The 12,944-nt window shown below is 41.5% G+C and overlaps 1 protein-coding gene across 3 annotated transcripts in view; it reads left to right on the plus strand.

The window, feature by feature from the left end:
- Nucleotides 1-12,944, plus strand: part of GRAMD2B (GRAM domain containing 2B) — a 154,660-nt gene that overhangs the window by 13,336 nt on the left and 128,380 nt on the right. Inside the window, exon 1 of one of the 3 annotated variants that reach the window (XM_006145519.2) lies at nt 2,319-2,566. The exons of the other annotated variants lie outside the window; for them this stretch is intronic. Within the exon in view, the coding sequence (XP_006145581.1) occupies nt 2,442-2,566 (125 nt within the window). The 5' untranslated portion in view covers nt 2,319-2,441. Of the gene's footprint in view, nt 1-2,318; nt 2,567-12,944 lie in introns of those variants that run through there. 3 annotated transcript variants of the gene reach the window in all.

A 12,944-nucleotide genomic window follows, 5' to 3' on the forward strand; every position in this document is an offset into this window, starting at 1 on the left:
AGAAATACCGATCGTGCCCTGTCAAGGAAGGACCAGGAGGGAGGCAGGCACAATGCATCATCAGAACTGCAGCATGAAACCAGCAGATGGCATGGCAGTTACATCGCTGGACTCCCACATAGTTGACCACGGTTCAAGTCCCAGACCTGGCAGCTTAAAACCCAGCATGCCCATGCTTGGCCAAAATCCTGAGAGGAAAATGGAGAAGGGATTGTGGCATGATCATCCCCTCTGGGGGGTGATTTCTCACTTTCTGTCTCTCTGTCTCTCTGTCTCTTTAGCAAGTACACGTGCCCTAAAGCAAAAATCTCTCAAAAATAAATACTGTGGCATGAGGGCACTCAGCACCAGGGTGATCATGGTAAGTTTGCCCAGCTCTAAGGGACCTCCAGGGTTCAAAGCATTCAGTGCTAAAATCAGGAAAATCCTGAGTTAAGCCGGATGCGTTGGTCACCCTACCAGACACCGGAAAAATCCCACTGAAAACCACATTTTGTCTGACTTCCAAATGTGCTTGGAGTCAGTCTGTACAGAGCAGCATGAACCTGTCCCTGCCCAGCAGTCGGCTAGAGCAAAGTGCTAACGAGGCCAAGGATAAAAGTTTGATCCCTGGGAAACTTTGCTCTCTTCCACAGTCTGTGTACTTGTCTCCAGCCAGCCATGCTCCAGTGCCACTGACAAATCGTAAGTGGGACAAGAAGAGAGAACAGAGGGACCTCAGAGGCCAACCTTTGTGGCTACTAGTCACCCCGGTGGAGGGACACTGATGTTTTCTCCATGCATGAACAGAAAGTGCTTGAAGACTGTCACACAAAGATTTTCTGAGCTTCCTGTTTTTAGTGACATGTGTACTTAGATGATAATAAAAACAACAATACATAACATAATTGCAAATCTCTATAGCATATTCTACATAAATTCATCCTCAGCCTTTAGACAGGGCAGATACTAAGTAGAGCAGGTCGGGATCCCTGTGGTTGCCCAACCTACGAGCAATAGAGGTGGAACATGGGCCCTTGCCTCCTAGTATTTGTCTTTGGTTTTTTTTTTTTTTTAAAGGTTTTGTTTTGTTTTGTTTAATTTCATGAGAGTGAAGGAGATAGCAAGAGAGAGAAGCACCCCCGACAGGGTCTCCCATCAATCCTCTTCCAGCTTTCGCAGCCAGTGAATTTCACAGGTGCATGCCCCCAGAGTGTACAGGTCAACCAGGGCACCAAACCAGTGATCTTCCACATGGATCCTACATCTCTTGAGCAGTGTGCTACTGCCACACCACAGAGCTGGCCATTATGTTTTGAGTTTATTTATTCTATGAGCAAGAGAGAGTGATGCCTCCCCAACACGCCATGATCCACCTCCAGCTTCAGCCACCCCTGGACGCGTGTGCACCCAGCACGGTCGGGGAGGTCTCAGACACAAAATCCAGAGCCTTCCCAGAGAAGTCAGCCTTGCAAGACATTGCAGTACCACAGTGCCACCATCTGGCCTGTTCTTTCTGTGTGGTTGTTATTTTGGTGCCACGCACAGCCTCTAGAATCCAGAAAAATGTGTTGTCTGCATGTTGAGACTCCATAGACTTTGTGCAGATCGCTTCCATAGGAGCCCAGAACTCTTCAGGTCCAGGGACCAAGGAGTACAACCTTAAACCTCCTGTGAATCGTTCTAAACATCCGTTGTATTGGGACCAGCAGTTAGCATAATGGTTATGTTGCTGGACTCCCATGTAGTCAACCATGGTTCAAGTCCCTGACCTGGTGGCTTAAACTCTCACTGGGTGCATCTGTGTGTGTGCCCAAGATCCTGAGAGGAGAATGGAGGAGAAGGGACTGCAGTGTGGCCATTCCCCCGAGGGGCGATTTCTCGCTTTCTGTCTCTCTGTCTCTCTCTGTCTTTCTGGTGAGCACATACACTCTATAGCAAAAGCCTCCCCCCACCCCATAAAAAAAAAAAATCGGTCGTACCACAGAAAATGGACTGTGGTCCACTAAAGTAGAGCCACATTCCTCACCCGGTCAGTCAGGCTCCGATGGTTAGAAAAAGGCATGCTGATTTTAATGTCTAGATACTGCCAATCTCTGCTCCTCGTTGTCCTGTCTTATTTAAGTATTTCCTTTTCAATGGACTTTTTTTTTCCCTAAATACTCAGATTTAGGAGTGTCCTATTAGTAAACTGAAAGCTGAATTTCCCAAACATATTTATTTCTCCTTTAGAGTTAATACGAGTAGGCTGAAAACCACTCCGTGTCATACTGACATGTTACTCATTAACTGACTGTGAAAAAAAATAGCCTCAGCCAGATCAGGAGTCACGTGATGAAAGAGCTTCCTGCAATGCAGGAACTGTGCCAAAGGGAAAAACACAGAGATTTTCACGTCATTTGGGAGATTTGAAAATGCATCTTTGAGCTCACTTCTTGGACTTGGCAACCAACAAGTGCACCATGGTGAAGAAAAGGCTGTCTTCCAGTGACTCTGTGTTCCAGTTCGAGGTTCCCGGAAACTCCAGGAAGGCCGGAGTGGAAGCCCCACATAGCTCCACAGACAGCCCCAACTCAGTGTTTCTCAGGTAATTCCACCTGGCTCCGGCCAGCCTGGCTACTCCGAGGTGGATTAGCCACCCAGCAGGAGGGCCCTTGGAGAGCTCTTCCTTCTGTCCCTCAAGGAGCAATCTCCACCAGGGAAGAGAAGGCACAGCCTAGGACCTGGCCAGTGGAGTTGAAGCGGGCATGTAATAGGGGACACGATCTTCTGAACAAATAGATAACTACCACTGTTAAGGAAAAGCATTTGTAGTGTCTTCTGCAGTACTTTTTGAAGACTGGGTTACTGACCATTATGAAGTTCCTCTGTTTTCCCCTTCTGCTAAGGTTTGTAGGAAGTGAAACCAACAAGTTAAACCAAAAATTTACTTTGGTATCAGAATTACCTGGGTTATTATGAAAATAAGGATTATTAAAATATTAAAATAATTGCCTCCTTTTTGCCTTTCTAAATTAAGTATTAATACCATACTGGTTGGTGGGCAAACAGATGGCGTAGTGATTACATTGTTGGACTCCCACATGGCCGACCATGGTTTGAGTCCTGGACCCAATGGTTTGAAAATCATGCCAGACGCTCTGTGTGTGTGTCCAAGATTCTGGGAGGACAAGGGATTGCATGGCTATCTCCCCAGGGGGTGATTTCTCACTTTCCCTCTCTCTCTCTCCAGTGAGCACATGTTCCTCAAGGCAAAAATCTCTAAAATAAATAAATAACTATAATGGGGGGGGTGCAGGTGGCAGGTGACATGGTGGTTAAGGACACTGGACTCCCACATGGGTGACCTCAGTTCAAGTCCTGAACCTTGGCAGCTTGCTTTCTCACTCTTTCTCACTCTGTCCCTCTCTGGTCAAATTAAAAGAAAGAAGAAAGAAAAAGAGAAAAAGAGAGAAGGAAAGAAAAAAAAAGAAAAAGAAAGAAAGAAAGAAAGAGAAAGAAAGAAAAGAAGGGAAGGAAGGAAGAAAGAAAGAAAGTAGGAAAAGAAAGAAAGAAAGAAAGAAAGAAAGAAAGAAAGAAAGAAAGAAAGAAAGAAAGAAAGAATAAAGAAAGTTAAATAAAATAATTCTTAAAAAAAAAAAGAAAGAAAGAAAAACAGTACTAGTCGAGGCCCAGCAGATGGTATGTTGGTGAGGGCGTTGGGCTCCCACATAACTGACCGTGGTTTGAGTCCTGGACCTGGTCGCTTGAAAATCATGTCAGGTGCGTGTGTGTACATGCCCAAAATCTCAGGAGGAGAATGGAGAAGGGATTGCAGTGTGACCATTCCCCCTGAGAGGTGATTTTTCACTTTCCTTCTCTGTCTCCTGCACCTAATGGTGTAAACCTAAACAAACAAACAAAAAGCAGTATAGCTGTGTTTGAGCTCAGTTATTTTCTTGAGGGTGATTTACAGCAGTTCTGACCAGATTCAGTACATATCTCTTTTAGCTACAAATATTGGATTATCTGAAAAGTTATGATGCATTTGCATAGAAAAATAATCATGACTTTTCCAAACACCTAATATTAATATCCACATCAATACTACTCTAATAATCATGGATTTGTAATGAAAATTCACTTATCAATGCTTTATTCATTTTGCCTCATAATAATTATCCAGCAACTTATAAAATGTAGAAATTAAGTTTACATGGAAATTAATGCAAGAAGGTTTTCATCCAACTATCATGTAAACTTTACTGTTATTTTTTTTTTTTGAGAGGTTTTCACTGTAGGGCGCGTGCGCTCGCCAGACAGACAGAGAGAGACATAGAGACAGAAAGCGAGAAATCACTCCCCAGGAATAGATGGTCACCCCGCAATCCCTTCTCCTCCATTCTCCTCTCGGGATCTTGGGCACGCATGCACACGCACCCGGCGTGAGTTCTAAGCCACTGGGTCCGGAACGCGAACCACGGTTGACTACATGGGAGTCCAGCGACATAGCCATTACGCTAACTGCTGGTTCCCGACTTTACTGTCATATTCACATAAGCTTCTCAAGTGAAGGCAAAACAATAGCCTCCACACCCGAACTTAACTTTTAGATAGCATCGTGTCCAGAGTCAAACACGATCATTTGTTTTATTTTTAAATCATTTTTAATAATTTACACACAAAGAAGTGCTTAAAATGATGGTTTTAAAAAATCAAATAGGAGGAGCTAGCAGGTAGTGTAGTGATTTAGGCGCTGGACTCCCACATGGTCAACTGTAGTTCAAGTCCCAGACCTGGCAGCTTACTTCCTCACTTTCTTTCTCTCCCTCTGGTGAGTGCATGTACTCTATAGCAAGTTAAAGTAATAACTAGAATGATAAATAAAATTAAATGAATAACTTTTAAAAAATCAAATAGGGGACCAGCAGGTGGTATGGTGGTTAAGGCACTGGACACTCCCATGTGGTCGACCGTGGTTCAAGTCCTGGACTTGGCAGCTTGCTTTCTCCCTTTCCTTCTCTCTCTTTCTCTTTGTGTGTCTCTCTCTGGCCAAATTAAAATGAATGAATGAATAAATAAAATTATATTTTTTAATCAAATAGGATAAAGGTAAGCTCCATTTTATTTGATGGCATTCACATATCAGAATGTCAAGTTATGAAGACAGATTAAATAATTTTAAAAAGACATTTTAGAGACCAAGAGACTGAATCTATACAAATTGTTGCTAATCCATCTAGTTGCAATTTTGCTTAATTTTTCTATTCATCATTAATATGAATTTTATCTTACCACCATAGCTGTTGTTTGAGCAAGAGTACAATTCCTGTGATTGCGAATGTAAAACCTGGGGCCAGCAGGTGGTGTAATGGTTACGTCTCTAGACTCCCACACAGTTGACCGCAATTCAAACCCCTGATGTGGCTGCTTAAAACTCACACCGGGTGCGTGCACATGTGTGCCCAAAATCTCGAGAGAAGGGATGGTGATATGGGCATCCCCTCTGGGGGGTGATTTCTCACTTTCTGTCTCTCTGTCTCTCTGGTAAGCGCATGTGCCCTATAGCAAAAATCTCTCAAAAGAAAGAAAGAGAAAGAAAGAAAAAGAAAATGTAAAACCTTTGCATTATTTCCATATTTTGCTGAGCGTCAAGTGTCTCTCACTTTGCTTTGTCTGTTTAATTCATCTTTTATGTACAGCATCATGCATACTCTTGGGAGTTCGTTTCTAACCAGGAAAATAATAAAGAAAAAAAATGCATCAGTGCTGCCAGCCAGCCCTGTAGCACAACAGTTAAACACTGTGCATAGCAGGCTGGATTCCATATGACTGACTGTGGTTCAAGTCCTGGCCCCAACAGTTTGAAAAACATCCAGGTGTGTATGTGTGCATGCACTAAACCCAGATGGGATGGAAGAATGGAGGAAAAGGGATGACAGTGTGTCCAGGCCCTATCTGAGGGTGCTCTCTCTTTCTCTCACATACATACCTTCTGGCAAATACAAAATACATCAGGAAACAAATATAAAAGTAAATATAAAATACATAAATTATTATTTATTATTTCTAACTACAGATAAACAGAATAAAAAATAAAATAAAAACCGCAACAAACTAGATTCTAGCCTCTTTCAAAAAGAACCCGTCCTGTGTCACCTGTATATTTGAATATTCAATTCAAATCTCTATATTGGTACTGTGTTTTGTTTTGTTTTCCAAAAATATGTATTAGAACCAACCTAAAAACACTTGAAATATCTCCAAATAGTTTGAAAATTGGAGGACTTTTAGTCAACTTCAAATATATATTTAATGTATTGTGCATAAAAATATTTTTTTGTTTGTTTGGCTTGTTTTTTTTTTTTAATATTTTCCTAAGTGTACTTTCTTTTTTTATAAATCTTTTTTAAATTTTTTTATGATCAGAATCTTATGTATATTACATTGAATCACATATAACTTTACAGTGTACTATATTTCTTTTTCCAGAAGGAATACCATTCATATCAGTCAATACAAAGACATTAAAATCCCCATCATCATCCAATAGCTTTTCATATTTCCAGATTATTATTATTATTATTCCAATTATTTTTTAAACATTCAATCACTATTAATCATTTTACTTGTAAAAAGACTTTACCCAACAGGAAATACTTCTCAGACCTGTCCAGTTAAGAACACTGTACATGTTGGGAACCAGCACTTAGCATAATGGCTATGTCGCTGGACTCCCACATAGTCGACCACGGTTCGCGTCCCAGACCCGATGGCTTAAAACTCACACTGGGCGCGTGTGTGTACATGCCGAAGATCCCGAGAGGAGAATGGAGAAGGGATTGCAGCGTGACCATCCCCCCGGGGGTGATTTCTCGCTTTCTATCTCTATGTCTCTCTCTGTCTGTCTGGCGAGTGCACATGCCCTATAGCGAAGATCTCTCAAAAAAAAGAATACTGTACACGTCATCAATAGGTGATAAACCATATTGTGTCCCACTAATGTCATGCCTCTCTATTTGTTCTCTTGTTATTCTTCTCCATACTATTCTCTTCTCCCGCCCTGTTCCACACTGTCCTATCATCGCTAACTATTTTCACTGCTTTTAATGCCCTCCAATATTTCCATCTCTACCATAAAGTGCAGATAGTCAGTATATATTAAGTGGATACATACAATATCTTTCTTTCATATCCTGGCTTGCTTCACTCAGCAAGAGATCCTCCATATCCGACCACTTTCTATCAAATTCCAGGGTATTGTTGTTTTTTATGGCTGAGTACTATTGCATAGTGTATATGTGCCACAATTTTTCAATCCATTCATTTGTCTGTGGACATCTGGATTGGTTCCATATAATTTATGCAGTATCTTTACTCAATTATTCAGTTCAACAAAGATGTATGAGTAACTAGTATATGCCAGACTACATGGAAGGTGCAGGAGATAAAATCATGAAGCAGAGACCAGCAGTTGGCATAATGGCTATGTCATTGGAGTCCCATGTAGTCAACCATGATTTGAGTCCCCGGATCTGGTGGCTTAAGCTCACGCTGGGCATGTGTGCATGCATGCCCAAGATCCCGAGAGAAGAATGGAGGAGAAGGGATTGTGGCGTGGCCATCCCCCCAGGGAGTGATTTCTCACTTTCCGTCTCTCTGTCTCTCTCTGTCTTTCTGGCAAGCGCATGCGCCCTATAGCAAAAACCTCTCCAAAAAAAAATAAAAATCATGAAGCAGACGGACCTAGTCCCTGCCCTCACAGAAGTTACTAATTTAATGTTAATATAGGAAAGAAAAGAAAAAAAGAGAACAAAAACATACATAGGTAATACATAATTCAAAAAATAATACATGTTGCAGAAAACAAATCAAAGCTGAAATAGAGATTACGATGAAAAAAAATGATTTAGCTGGGTGGCAAGTTAAGGAATCTCCAAGGACATCGAATTTAGGCAGACCTGGAGGATGGCCAAGAGCCAACCACAGTGATTGAGAAAGAGCACGTCACCCTGAGGAGGGGACATCTCGAATCTTAAGGAACATGGGACACTGGCACCCAAAGCTCCGAGATGAGCAGATGATGAGGGAGTTTAGCATTCTATTGTAGGTGATGGGAAGCCACTGAGGGATTAGCATAGATGGGAACCAGGGTGGGATGCTCGCTTTGGAAGAGCACTCTGGGCCCTGGTGTGTTAATCCTGTTCTTGCTCATTCAAGCAATGCTACATCTCACCCAGGTTCCCTGTGTGCTTGTACCAGAGCGTCTTTATGGTGTATAGGGGGAGAATTGCTCATCATAGGTTATGGACGTGATTAACTTTCCCCACCAATGCCAGACTGTGTTCCAAAGTTCTGTGTCATTTACACTGTTGCCCGCCGTTATTCTGCTGCCTCAACAACCTCTGGATGGACTGATTTTTCCATTTTTTCCAATTTGGAAGAGTGAAATAGTACCTGGATGGGTTTTTCATATGTTTTCCCAAAGTAAGAGTTGGAGGAACATCTTTTCAATATGTCTATTGGTAACTTAACTTTGTTTCCTTTTCTGTGAAAAGCTTGCTTAGGAATTTATAACCCTTTTGGGGGAGAGGGGGGGTCACTGTGTTTTCCTTCTTTCAAGATAGTTATTTTGTGGTTTTTTGTTTCTTGTGTTTTGTTGCTGTTGTTGTTGGTTTTGTTTTTTTCCTTAGGGTTCATGAGCTTGCCAGAGAGAGGAAAAAGAGAGGAAAGTGAGAAATCATCCCCCGCAGAGGGATAGCGACACTACAATCCCTTCTCCATTCTCCTCTTGGGATTTTGGGTGTCCACTTGCACATGTCCTGTGCGTTTTGGGGTTTTTATGTAATTGCTATAGGACATATGTGCTCACTGGAGAGAGAAAGCGAGAAAGCACCTCCTCCCCAGGAGGGATGGCCATGCCACAGTTTCTTTTCTAGTCTCCTCAGGGTATTGGGCAGACACATACAGCAGCCAGCATGTTTCCCAAGATGCTAGGTCCACGACTCGAACCATGTAGTCAGTCATGGGATTCAGCTACCGTAACCACCATGCCACCAGCTGGTCCTTGAGATAATTTTTAAAATACTTTGGACACTGGGTCTCTTGTTAGTTATATATGTTGCAACTACTTTATTCTAGCAGGACCTGTGCTATTCACACTCTATTATGTCTGTGTTTTTATTTATCAGTTTGGTAATTATTTTCTTTATGATTTGCTACTTGCTGTGGCTTACTAAATAAATCCTTCCCTAATAATGTTAGGTATTTTCTTTCAAACTATGTTTTCCTTTCAAACTAGGGTTCCTTATATGTTTAGAATTTGTTTCCTTTTCTGGTGGGAATTAGGACAACATTTTAATTTTTTTACATGGATAATAAATTGTCCCATGGTATTTATTGAATAGTCTATCCTTTCCCCACTAATCTCCAATGGCAACTCTATCATACATTATAGTCTTAAATCACTACCACTGTATAATAGAAAATTTGGTAAGACAAGACTCCTGACCCAGTTCAGAAGTGTTTGGCTATTCTTGACCTTTTGCTCTTTCATTTAAATTTCTAAATCTGCATAAGAAATGAAAGCTTTTTTATAGCTGAAATTTCATGGAGTCTACAGCTCAATATGAGGAAATTTGACATCTTTATGGCACTAAATATATTTATTCATAAACATGGTCTATTCCTCCATTTATTTAGTGTCCTTCAATAAATTTTAGAACCTACTACACAAAAATCTTGCATATCATTTGTTAAATTTATTCCAAGGAAATTTACAATTTTGTTGCTATTGTAAATAGATTTTTAATTATTTTCTTTTGTCGATAATGTTGACAAATGTAATTAGATTTCCAAATTGATCTTATATTCAACATCATTGCTAAATCTTAGTATTTTTATTAATTAATCTATAGACAGGTTTTCTTTGTAAACCATAATGTCATCTGAAATAACAAAATTTTTCTTTTTACCTTTCTGATTTTTTTACTCCTTTTAAATGCTTTTTTGCTTTATTGCACAAGCAATAAATTCTATTGCAATGTTGAATACAAGTAGTAATTCCAGACGTCCTTGTTTTGTTCCTGATTTTAAAGGGAATGTTTTTAACCTTTCAGAATTTATTCACCTTTTTCACATTAAAAAAAAAGTCTCTTTCAATTGATATGTTCTAAGAACTTGCAGTACTGAGTAATTTCCCAGTCTCGACTGAGATGACTCCCATTTGAAAATCTTTGACATTCTTAATGTGCACAGCACCTCAAAATTCAAAATTCCCAAGAAATCACTTCCAAAAATAAAAAAAAGATTGAGAAATATTGGAAAAACATGAATTGTTATGAGCTTTACAGATAGGTGGCTGGAAAAGTCTTTGGTGAATTAATGGTTCCCTAAATAATCATTTAGCAAATGAAAAAATCAGGAACTTGTTCTCAATTCTGTAGCTTTGGGAGATTTTTCATGCAAATTATGCATTGGCAAAGGTGAGAGTTGCTCCCTGTAGCTGCTGTGTAGAATGGAATACTGAGAGCTTTGGGGGCACAAACAAGGTCCAAAATGGCAACCAAAAGAAGGCACAGGTGGGGCAGAACTAAGCTGGGAAGTAGGAAGGTGGGGCTGACACAGACCTGCTTAGACTCGGGTGTGCTGAATAGGGAACCCCTGCAAGCCGCAGTTAACAGCCACCCTGCAGTGCAAGGACTTGGGATCACACTCTTGTCTCCACTTATGGCTCCAATGCATATCCTTCTGCCCATCTGCTCTTCCAACTATCCCCAGTGGGTGGAAGAGGACACAGCAGTCCTTCTCCCATGCTATTCCCCTCTCCCAACCCCATTGCCTTTTCTTGACAAACTCACTTGTCCTGCTATTAGCAAAAAGACACTGAAGAACAGGAATGCAGTTGACTTTGTGCCTTGATCCATTTTAGTTAAACCCAGGGCTCAGCTCCTGTTCACTGGAGATGTACAGAAGAGTGATATTTAGAGGCCGGAGGGAGGCTATGTCCTGGGAAATGGGGTTCTCTCTCCAAGACAGGGATGAGGTGGTTGCAATCAAAAACAGCAGGACGGTGTTGAGGGGCTATAGAATGGCCTCAGTTTTCTGAGTGTGTGGCAGATATTTCAGCCAACAGGAAAGGTCGGAGCGGCAGGTCCTGTGGACTTCACAGAGCCTCAGAGAGGAAGGGAGGGGCAGGCTAAGGCAGCAGGCCGAGAGAGAACGAAGCGCACCAGGACGTGGAGAAACGAGGCCCAGAGAGTTAGTAAGAAAGGTTAAGGACAGAGCAAGAAACCTCTTTGATTGGAGAGTTAGAATTCTCGAAGCAGGAGAAAATAGAACTCCTCAGCAGCTCTGGTTGTCAGGAGAGAAAGGACTTACAGTCTCCTTCCAAAACTTCCCCAGGCCCTTTCCTGGTCACTTGGACAATCACTCGGTATTTTTTAATGCACACGTTCTACCTTTTGCCAGGCTTTAAACATGCTCAAAGTCCCCTTTTCTTTCCTCAAAAATTCCTTTATATCTTTCACTATGGCACCTCCCAAAAGGATAATGTATCCTCTGAGAGACTTCCCTATGACCAGCCCACTCCTGCTCTTCCAAATTAGCAGCCTTTTCTTATATTCTGGCACCATATACTGTATTAATCACTTATCAGAATGGCTTGCTATCACGGTTTATTTATTTATTTGTAGAGAAATTTTTGCTATAGGGCCCACGTGTTCACCAGAGAAACAAAGAGAAACAGAGAGACAGAAAGTGAGAAATCACCCCCTAGAGGGGATGACCATGCCACAATCCCTTCTCTTCCGTTCTCCTCTTGGGATTTTGGGCACACAAGCACAAGAGCCTGACGTGAGTTTTTAGCTGCCAGATCTGGGACTCGAACCCCGGTCAACTACGTTGGAGTAGTAATGACATAACCATTACGCCACCTGCTGATCCCATGTGGTATATTTATTATAATGTCAACATGGCTTAAGCTTCTCCTCTCACTTATAGGGGCCTTTCCAAATTCTTGGGAGGCTCCCTAGGAAGGTGCGCACACTGTCAGATGTTTCTGTAAAATTCATAAACAGTATTTTAACTGCAATTATGATTGCTAAGTCTCTCCACTCCGGTTGTCCCTCTACCAGACTTTCTCTCCCCTCAAGTAGCCGCTTTTGGCATTCTGAACGAAGGGGAAGTTGTTTGGAGACCCATGTAGTTTGGGATTAATGAAATATATTTATGTAACTTGCCTTCGCTTCTATGTGCACATAAGTTATTGCTGGCCATCTGGTGTAGGAATGGTTTCCAAGAATATTACCACCACCCACGAAGCCGAAGGACCTTGCATTATTACAGCATGAAGGTGAAACCAGAAATGTAGAGACCAGAAACGAGTCTCCGACAGATTATTTTCAGCCATCAAATGCATAAACTTTAAATAGTAGAGTCCATTCTCCTCACTGCCTAGTCAAAACGGAAGTCCTCTTCTTGTAGAAGTATACATTCTGGGGGCCAGCAGTCGCATGGTGGTGATGGGCGCTGGACTCCCACATGGCTGATCACCGTTCGAGTCCCAGACCTGGTGGCTTACTTTCTCACTTTCTTGCTGTGTCTCTCTCTGATCAAATGAAAATAAGTAAATACTTGATTTCTTTTCTCATTCTGAATAAATAAAATAAATATTCACTAGTGTACCTAAGTTTGTGTTCACAGATTTTTAAAAACAGGACATTAAAATTGAGCTTCTGTGGACTCCAGGCTCACAAAACCTAGGTCTGCCTCTGATTGTAACTGCTTCTATGCCTGCATTCTCCAACAGATCTGAGTTTTTATATCTTAGAAGTTATGCAGACTATGCATTTGCAGGGCTGAGTGAAGGAGCAGGTGTGGTTCTGTCAATGGGGAATGGGCCACCAAGTGGAATACATGTTGCTGACAAGTGATGTCAATCAGCCCCTCACTTTTCACAATTTTTTTTAATTTTTTTTTTTTTTTTT

Source organism: Tupaia chinensis, unplaced genomic scaffold (genome assembly GCF_000334495.1).
Source record: "Tupaia chinensis unplaced genomic scaffold, TupChi_1.0 Scaffold000152_1, whole genome shotgun sequence".
NCBI lineage: Eukaryota > Metazoa > Chordata > Mammalia > Scandentia > Tupaiidae > Tupaia > Tupaia belangeri.